The sequence below is a fragment of the Colossoma macropomum genome, unplaced genomic scaffold (assembly GCF_904425465.1).
Source record: "Colossoma macropomum unplaced genomic scaffold, Colossoma_macropomum, whole genome shotgun sequence".
NCBI lineage: Eukaryota > Metazoa > Chordata > Actinopteri > Characiformes > Serrasalmidae > Colossoma > Colossoma macropomum.
In genome coordinates this window covers 2086573-2096973 of record NW_023494799.1, presented here as the reverse complement: position 1 = coordinate 2096973, position 10401 = coordinate 2086573, and the positions used below count along the sequence as shown (strand labels likewise).

At 40.6% G+C, this 10401-nt stretch overlaps 1 protein-coding gene across 1 annotated transcript; it reads right to left on the bottom strand.

The window, feature by feature from the left end:
* Window positions 1-6321: 6321 nt before the first annotated feature.
* nppc (natriuretic peptide C) lies at window positions 6322-9661 on the bottom strand. The gene is made up of 3 exons (XM_036586724.1): window positions 9456-9661; window positions 7953-8251; window positions 6322-6779 (listed from the first exon to the last, which is right to left on the bottom strand). Coding segments are annotated over exons 1-3 (387 nt in total). The 5' UTR covers window positions 9543-9661; the 3' UTR covers window positions 6322-6778.
* Window positions 9662-10401: the final 740 nt, after the last annotated feature.

Sequence of the window (10401 nt, the reverse complement as noted above, 5' to 3'; positions counted from 1 at the left end):
ACAAACGAGCTTGGTGTCCTGCAATCTTACAACGCTACCAAGCTGGGAAGGTTAGGAACCAGACGTCCACCTCTAAAAGCTCCCTCACAGAAAATTAGTACGTTAAATGGTTATGAATTCACTGCCTGATGACTGAGACACTGTTTTTATGATAGTTTTGAGAATATTTTGGTCCCAAAACTATTTTTTAAACCCTTACATGGTGGAGGGATACATGCAGGGCGTTGTGAGGCAAAATAGTCCCTAAAGAAAACGTATTATTTTAGATTTTTAACATCAACAATCAACATTCCATATAAACTCAGAAGACTCGTGTAGGTTCACTGGTGGTTCTGGATAGTAAATAAAATGTCTATATTTGCGTGGTAGTCATGGCGACCCCTGGTTCCTATCAGAATCAGAATCACTTAGTTTCGCCAAGTATGTTACACATACAAGGAATTAGTCTGGGTGAGTCACACATGGATGACATGTTAACACACTGAACAGACCAGACAAAAACAACAGACTGTGATAAAATCACTGTAATGCACAGCCTCTTTTATAAATCGGTGGCCAACATAAAATATGATAAAACACACAATTTTCCAGAAAATAATTGTTTAAATAAAACTAAATATAATAAATAATCTAATATAAACTAAATAAATAATCGGCATAAACAAGTATTCTGCCAAGAAATGTAGTCCCTTTAGAGTATGGTATCGTTGCCAAGCAACCATGGACTGCTGAATGAGGAGAGCGATCGGTCACCCATTGATGTATATCGCGGTCATTTCATGAACTTTTTGTCGTATAATAATGACCATATGATATCACAGCACAGTTTAATACAAAAACCTTCACTTTATGAGCACTTTCTGGCCACCAAATCACCACAGCGAGTCTTATTTAGCACCAAGGTAATGGTGCCCGTCTTCTCACTCTGGGGCTGAATCTCAAACGGCTCCCTGCTCCCTACTTAGTGCACTACGTAGGAGTTTAAATACTGGATCCTGCAGCCCAACAGACAAAATACAGCTAAGAAACAGTGATTTGGGATTCAGACACATCCACACTCCATAAATGATGACGCACTGTTTGGCTGCAGAGGCTCTAATTTCTAAACCTCCCTAGCTAGAACACTATTTAGGGAGTACGGAGCCGTTTGGGATTCAGTCTGGGTTTGACGTGACTTCGGACTGAAACGAGGACATTTGAAGCAGGTAAAACATTCAGGTGACATTTTTTAGACTTTTATACTGCCGTTTTACAGTAAACCATATCGTGAGTCCTTTAATTCAAGCCTGTGATATTAATGATGGAGCTGTTTAGGCTGTTGGCTCTTTTAGCCTGTTAGCTTGCTGACCAGCCCAGTTCTAGATAAGAACATAAGTCGTCAGCCCCTCAGTTTAAACAAAAATCGGGTTCTTACTTCATCACTACACTCTGTGCTCCATGTGAGCAGCATTAGAGTCAGATATTGTTCCATTAACAGCAGAAGGGTTTTTCATGCCGTGGCGCAGTGATACAGAGTTCAGTTGTTGTGAAGAGGTCATAGGAGTGTGTATATCGTGGATTTACAATGGCTTTGAACGCAGCCCAGCCAGTCAGATTTCAGGACAGGAATTATCCGTTTTATAACAAATATTACACTAAGAGAAAGTAAAATTAAATACATTACATAAAATATAGAATAAAGAATAATAATAAGAACAGTCAGTGTGAAAGGAGCTCAGGAGATGTGTGTAAATCTGTACATATGCAGATATGAATGTTCTGTATGTATACAGGTCAAGAAGATATGTGCTATAAAATATATTATACAACTATTATATACAGAATATTACAGAGTGATACAGACATTTGTAACAATGTACTTTGTACAGTAGTGTAAATAAGCATAGTGCTACAGGAGGAGTTACTGTAACACAGTGAGGAGGTTTGATAAGTTATTGTAGTGTAAATACAGTGAAATACAGTGATACAGTGAGGAGGTCTGATGGTCAGTTTAAGTGTAAAATGTGAGTGTCCACTGTGGTTAATGAGCTACAGCTCTGGGGAAAAAGCTGTTAGCATGTCTGGCTGTGCTGGTTTTGATGGCCCTGAATCGTCTACCAGAGGGAAGAGGCGGGAAGAGTAGATGTCCAGGATGAGGGGTCAGCTGTAATTTTGATTGCCCTCACGATCTACAATCAATCATTTCACACCAAACCACCCTGAACCCCTCTGTTTGCACCTCAAACGTTTTTGAAAATGGGTGGAATTCCCCTTTAAGCACAGTCAGGATCCAAAAACAGCATGTGCATTAAAAGGCCAGAAGGTGGCAGCATTTGAACACAAACCAGCTAAAGCTGCGTCCTCCACCACCCCCGTCAGCACAAAGTGTTTAAACTCTTCAGGTGGAGATGAAGTTTAAATATAAATGCTGTTTATGTGTGAAATGTTTATTTCTAACACAGGTCCACTGCTCCACAGCCCAATGCTGGGCTAGAGGGGTATAAAGCCCCCCCAGCATTGGGCTGTGGAGCAGTGGACCTGTGTTTTCTGGAGTGATGGAGCTCCATCCAATACCTTTGGGATGAGTTGGAGTGATCCAGAACTGACCATCCAACATCAGTACCTGACCTCACTAATGCTCAGTCAAATCCTCACAGCAATGTTCAACATCAAAAGCCTTCCCAGAAGAGTAGAGGCTGTTACTGCAGCACAGACTCACTATTAACACCTTCATCTCTGAAGATAAGGTGGTGTCTACAGGCTTTTGAGCAGATGGTGTATGTGTAGACCTTTTTTACAGCTACCTCCCACTTTTATTTTCATTTATTAAATTAAAACGTGTCTAGTTTATCTGCTATTATTATGTCTTAAACAAGGTGATGCTCTCAGGTCACTCCATCTAACACTAACCTGAATGTTTACATTAGACCACCATGGCTCTTCAAGGGTTCTTCAGTAAAGAAAATGGTCCTATATAGAACCATGAACACTCAAAAAAACCCTTTGCATGATTAAAGGGTTCTTTGCATGGTGAAGGGGTTCTTCAGATTGAAGGAACCCTTAAAGAACCATAATTTTTTAACGTGTAGTTAAGATTTTTGGAGGATCTGATGTCGCAGGTTGCAGTGAGTTCTGTGTTACTTTCATTGAATAAAATTTTAATTTTAATTTTAGGACAAAAATGAAAAAATGAACTCATCTTTCCTGAGATTTCATCATGTTTAACATTAGATTCCTCCCTCTGGATGAACTGTAAACGTACCCAGCCCGAATTCATTAGCCTGTCACTTGGTGCCATAATGTGTTTTGTAGCGCTGCTGTCGGTACAAAACCTCATATCTCCAGAATGGTAACTCTACAGGAGAAGAAACAACCTACTTTACTTTTAATGAAAGTCAATGGAACCAGAATTTTTTTCCAAATCATTTTGGCTCATTTCTTTTAGTCCATTCATCATGAAATTTACAAACAGTATAAAAGGCAACAGTTATTTTGAAATTATGTGAAAATATTATGTGAAAAATTGAAAAACCACTTACCACTGGAAGCAGCCATGCTTCTGTTGACTAAACATACTTTTACTACCTAATAGTGTTGTAGTGAAGACCATTAGGGGCGAGTCTGACTCAGGACCAAGACTTTGTAGTAGTCGAGACCGAGTCAAGACTGGATTAAGATTTTTTATATATCATTATACCTGGTATATATCACTAAATAAAATTACATTTCATCATCTATTTTGTAAAATAAAACATTAAAAGCAATGCTATTAAAGCAATAACATTAAATAATACATAGCCTACAAATATTGCTAATTATTATTATAATACAGTCCTAGTCCAACTTTGCATTGTAACTTTTAGATTCAGTAAATGATGGTGAGGTTCGTTTTTGTTCTTCTCTAAAACTGCATAATCACCACCTAAAGTCAATATAAACCAAACAAGACATCCATTTTTATAAGTAAATGAAATGTTATTATAGTAATGATAACATTCTGATCTGTCCTCAGCAGATGTTTGAATTTTAGAACCAATGAACATCAGCAAACAAATAATCTCCAGTTAATCCATCACAGAAAGATCAATAAGATCCTCAACCAGCAGAACAGGTTTGATGTAAACATGTACAGTATCCACTATGAATTATTCAGTATCTACTATGAATTATTCAGTATCTACTATGAATTATTCAGTAAATATTATGAATTATTCAGTAGCTAGTATGAATTGTTCAGTATATACAATTAATTATTCAGCATCAACTATGAATTATTCAGTATCTACTATGAATTGTTCAGTATATACAATTAATTATTCAGCATCAACTATGAATTATTCAGTATCTACTATGAATTATTCAGTTTCTATTATCAATGATTCAGTATAAACTATGAATTATTCAGTATCTGCTATGAATAGATACTAAAGGGGTAAACACAAGCAGTATTCATTAATACAGTAGCATGCAAAAGTTTGTGCACCCCTGGTCAAATGTCACATTTCCGGTTCTCTACAGAGAACAAACTGTACATTTTAATGCACACTTACTGTTAATTTTCTGAGTTTAACATGAAAAATTAAATGTGACATTGTGTGTTTTATTTTTTTCCAAATACTTTAAAAGCAACAAATAAACAGAAATTGTGCACTAAAATACGCAGTACCTAAATTTGTTCCCTGATGAATTCATCTAAATATGTGAAGTGACCAGGTGCACCCTATCATTTGCGTGTATATTGTCATTTATGTGTATAGGTCACCTTATAGATCTGTGCTCTGTGAGATTATTCACAGATTCATGTTTAATCTCACATCTTTAATGATAATTCTCATTACTACCTCAAAACTGATGCTCAGAGGAGGATGGAGGGTGGGTTCCTCTTTAGGTTCCTCTCAGTGGTTGCTGCTTAAGCTCTCAGGGAGATTATTACATTTATTAGAATGAATTTTGAATCTCAGATGCACTTTAAAGCTGCATGATAGCACCAGTTCCTCAATACGTTTCTTCTGAAATGAAGGTGTAAATAGTGAGTTTGTGCTGCAGTAACAGCCTCTACTCCTCTGGGAAGGCTCTAAATGTTGAAACATTGCTGTGAGGATTTGATTGAGCATTAGTGAGGTCAGGTACTGATGTTGGATGGTCAGTTCTGGATCACTCCAACTCATCCCAAAGGTATTGGATGGAGCTCCATCACTCCAAAGAATGCAGCTCCACTGCTCCACAGCCCAATGCTGGGGGGGCTTTATACCCCTCTAGCCCACACTTGGTACTGGGCATGGGGGCCTTAAGCTCATGTGTGGCTGCTCCAGAGCCCCATTCTATTGGTCAGTGCTTTGCTGTGGAGATTAAATAAGCTGTTTCTGCAATGGGTGACCTTAAAGTAGCTGGATTCACACATTAGATGAGCTGTATGAATAGTTTTGGACCTACAGTCTAATATAAGTCTAATATCACATTTCTCCCATGTCCTGTAATTGAAATGTATCCTGGAAAATCATCTGCCTGGACGCAAATAGCTCAGTGGTGCCCCCTTGTGGTTCAAAATAAAACACCTTTGGCCCGTTTCCAGCGCTTTACAGCTTCAATCCTGATAGTTATAGAGAAATAACTGCTTTTAATAAACAGTAGTCAGCCTAAACGCATATTTATATGAGATAAAAATACAATGAGCCTGGCTTAGCTGTCGAAATCAACTCCTAAGAGGCAGATCATCGCTTACTTAGCCGATCTACTGTAAGAAATATTAGATTTGTTGAAAAATGTTGAGGAAACAACAAGCTTTGAGTGTTTTCAGCCCCAGAAATGGACATCAAAAGAGACGTCCTTAGTAAAGTCTTATCATATGGTCTATATTAAACCATATCAGGTTTCTTCTCTTGTTATCTCAGTGAGTTTTTAGCTAATCCTGCCGTCATGTTGCTTATTGCAATCATTTACAATGATTATTATGAAAAGCACTATGAGAATGATATTAAAATTTGATTTGTTTGAATGAAACAGCTGTATGACCATGTTATAGCTACATTTACATGCTGGAATATTGATTTACATGAGGACAATACAGGCTTATATGCCGTTTTCTTATTATGGCCCCTCATTAGCATTAGGTACACATGATGTAAACATTGTTTACAGCATTTTGGACCCAAGCAGCTTCAAACCGTGTCTCAACTGGCATGAAAGCACTGTAAAATGTACATACTCTAATTACTATGCATACAAATATAGGTATTTCTGATGCAGTGGGATGGAGTACAGAGCCAAAACCAATCAAATCTTCATGCGAACAAAGAGAATTCTTTTGTTTTATAAAATATATGCACGATTCTAATCAGTTATGCACGTTTTTTAATCATTTTTAAAACATTTACAACTATTTGAGACAAAAAAAGTTACAAACAGAGTTGACCTGCAGTTTTTTTTTTTTTGCATTCATTTCAAAATGTTACATAAATAAACTCATATTTATAAATATCTCTTTTTATAAACATATAAATAGCCTTTTTTTTTTAAAACATAAATACATTTATGCTGGAATGAAGTACATGAATGTACAGCAGCAGCGACAATATACAGCTTTGCGAGTTTTTCTTTTTTTACACCACTGTCCCCAATCTCGTGGAGTGTGTTGTCGTTTATACGTGTGGTTTTTTGTTGGTTTTTAATGATGTTCGTCCCCATAACGCTGGTCATGGCGCTTCTGTACCGTTAATCCGGCGCCTTTTAGGTTTTTTTCCCCCAAAAGAGGAACAACTAAGTCAATATTGTCCAAATCCAAACGGCGTCCTTTAATCACTCTGGAAGAGAGAGAGAGGAGAGCGCATGGTTAGATGAGATTCCTCACAGAACAGTGCAAAATCACAGCGTTCGGGCTCCTATAACACCAAGAATCAGACTCAAATAAGGACACTTTTCCAGCAAAACACAGAAAAAAGGCCACACTTTGGATTCACATCATGGCCACGTACATTACATCAGCACAGTTTTGTCTTCCAGTTTGCTCATATTTGGCAAAGACGCAATATATTTTATTTATGCAGAAATGATGCACATATTCGAATGAAGCAAATTCAATGCACTGCAGTGTTTCAGAGTAGAATCCTCGCTGGGTTTGGTGTGTAAACACAGTGTCACGTATAAAAAAAACCTTCTGAATCACTCCGCACTGCGAGGCGCCAAAAAAAGCCCCCGCCGTGATGTAATGGCCTGGTGTCTCTCCACTAAATACCCCGGTGCCCTCGAGCCACTCCGGCTAACTGCCTCTCTGCTGCCTCACCGCCTTCGCTTCTTTCATGTTTTGGCGTTTATGTGAGTCAGGTGGAGGATTTCCTGCCCGCTTCGTGCACCAAAGGCCAGCGGAAAGCCCTCTTAGCCGAAGGAAAAGCTACTTTCCTTGCTTGGCCCGGCTACTGTTGAGGCTTTTTAAGAAGAGAGGCAGAACACTGATCCTATATTAAAGCTGGATCAGATTAAAATTGACACGTGTAGCCTCTGCCTGTCATTTTCCTCATCAAAACTGTAATTTTCAGGCTCGTCCACTTTGTTTTCACCCACTTTCTCATGACGTAAGATCAGTTTTGAAAATAAAACACTGCAACCCCTTCATTAATAACGGAAAGTGATATGTTGTGCCTTATATCTGCTGCATTAATATGAATTACTCAGCAACCCCTATAAATTACTGAGTATATGCTATACATTTTTTTGTATCTCCTATGAATTATACAGCATCTACTATAAATTATTCAGTAACTACTATGTATTATTCAGTAACTACTATAAATTATTCAGTAACTACTATGAATTATGCATTAGCTACATTAAAACTAATGTATACATTCTGTATTATAGCTGTGATTGTCCCTTAGAGGTTTAGAGGTCAAAGCGCATTGCCACATGTATATAAGACTGAAAAACAATAGCAATAAATTAATGAATGCGCTGGCACCAACAGAAGAAGCCCCACCTACCATGAGAGGTTGCTTGCGGAGGGGTAGTGTGCGGGCTGGCAGCCCATGCCGCTGAGGGTGCCTATCCTGTCCATCTTGTGTCCGAAGCAGCCGCTGCGGGTGGTGCCGCCTGCTTTCTTCGAGCCTGTTTTTTGTCTGCGTGAGCCAGGCTGTTCGCTCATGATCTTCGCCCACACGCCCTTCGCCCGCGTGTCCACGCGCAGGTCCCTCAGGAGCCGGGCTCGGGCCGCCAGCGCCCGCTCAGCGTCCCCCGAAATCACCAGGTCGGCCAGCTCATCACCCAGAAGCTCCCTCAGCGTCTACAACACAGAGAAGAGCGGTCAGAAAACAGCAGCTCAGTAGAGGAGAGGTTATATTTTACCTTTATAGCTTCTACTAATATATGTTTGTGCTTTTGCTGCCTGTGTTAATAAAGGGTTAATAAAAGTTTCTATCTATCTTCTGCTGATATGTGAAGAGAAATCCCTTCTTCATCTTATTCCTGCCTGGCATATAAAGATTTTAATTCTGATTCTAAACACCAACTTTCAAGCTCCATCACCTAGAATTTGCCAAATCTTTGGTCTATGAATGAGATGAAGCTACAAACAGAGCAAATCAGTGCATAAGAGTGATTCTCTTAACATCTCAGTGTCTTTCCATTCCTGCTGGGCTCTAAAGAGTCACTAGATGAAGCACTTTCAGCCACAATAAGTCTGAATAAACTCTAAAAAAGACGCATTCTCATGAAGACACCACATCCACAAACTCTTCTAACAACAGGAAAGGGGTTAAACACAGAGAAGATCACACAGCTAAAAAAAAAAAGCCCTGAAAAGAATCATGTCGACACCTGCACCAAGAGAAGCTCCTGTACTTGGCAAAAAAATCCCCCAAAAAATCTAATTCTGATTCTTTTGTGCCTAACACAGCCTCGCTTTCTAAAGATTTCAGCCCCCACATTTGTGCCAAAACTCTTTTGTAGAGCTTCTAAAAAATGGATCCATTCAGAGTGGATCCAGCAGTGACATTTACATGTCAAAGGCATGTATTTTCCCTGCCCTGTAAAGACTGAAGGGTCCAACAGCAGCGTTCACTCCAAAGTGCCTAAATCTTTGCTCTGGCTAATGATGTTCATTGCGTAAAATGGTTACACCCCACATCCCTCCACTTAAAAGCAGCTAGTTATTATGATTTAAGTCCTACACGTGCTATTTAACCATATTAGAGGCCTAACTGAGTACCTGAGACGGCGTGCTGGGGAGCTAAAGCTCACAAAACGCGCGCAAATTCGCTGCGTAAAAGCGCCAAAGCAGGAGCGCGGCGAGTTTGCGATGCGCAACAGCCAAAGTGGCTTTAGGAAAGACTCCCACGCGCACCACGATGGCACCCGCGTGAAAAGTGTCTGGAGAAGCTCTGCGCGTCCTGGAGGAGGACAGAGGGCGCGCAGGGCGTCTCTAGAAGCGCGTTAACGCATCTACGCTTTTACGCAGTGGGTCTGAGTGTCTGTACGCGAGTCCTCACCTCGTGCTGTGTCTGAGTGGCCGGTCTGCTCTCCGCGGTGATGACCAGCAGCGCCACCAGCAGCCCAAACGCAGCCCAGTGCGCCATCACGAACCTCTGAGACGGACAGAAAAAGACAGAAATGCGCAGAACGGAGTTCGGAGGGTCGAAGCTCTCAGCGCTTCAGCTCTCAGTGCAAAAGCCGCGGTTCTTCGAAGGCTTTAAGGCTCGCACTGCTCTCTGCCACTCGGCGCTCTGCGCGTGCTCTTATAGCGCACCGAGCATGACGTCATGAGAACCTGCGCTCGTGCGTGCGTAATGCTTCCCCTCCGTCCCTATCCATCCCTCCTTTCGCTCCCTCCCTCCATCTCACACACTCCCACTCCTTCCCACACACACACACACACACACCCACACACACACACACACCCACACACACACACACACACACACTCACTCTCTCTCTCTCTCTCTCTCTCTCTGTCCCTCTCCCTCTTTCTATCTCTCTCTCGCACACACACTCTTTCTCTCTTTCACTCATTCTTCCCCCTCCCACACTTTCTCTTTTCTTTCTTTCCCATCTCTCCTTCCATCTCTCTTTCTTCCTTTCAATTTTTTATCCCTCCATTTTTCTCCCAGTCTTTTTCATCTGTCCTTCCTTCTCTCTCTCTCTCTCTCTCTCTCTCTCTATTTTTACTTCTCTCTCTTTCCCTTTCATCTTTGCATCACACTCTCCCTCCATACCACATCTCTCTCTCTCTCTCTCTCTGTCTCTCTCTCTCTGTCTCTCTCTCTTTCCCCTTCTCTTCTCTCATTATTCACCTTCCCTTTCCTGCCTCTCTCTTGTCTCTTTCTGTTGTTCACTTTTCATCCCTCCTTTTTTCTCCCAGTTGTTGACATCTGTCCTTGCTTCTCTCTCTTTTCTCTCTATCTCTCTCTCCCCTTCCCTTACCCTCTCTTCTGTTGC

What these genes read in the sequence shown, in the direction of transcription:
- nppc (XM_036586724.1), bottom strand. Translation starts at nt 9,542, where the DNA reads ATGGCGCACTGGGCTGCGTTTGGGCTGCTGGTGGCGCTGCTGGTCATC. An exon ending in CCACTCAGACACAGCACGAG is followed by an intron (nt 8,252 to 9,455) that starts GTGAGGACTCGC and finishes TCTGTGTTGTAG; the next exon opens with ACGCTGAGGGAGCTTCTGGG.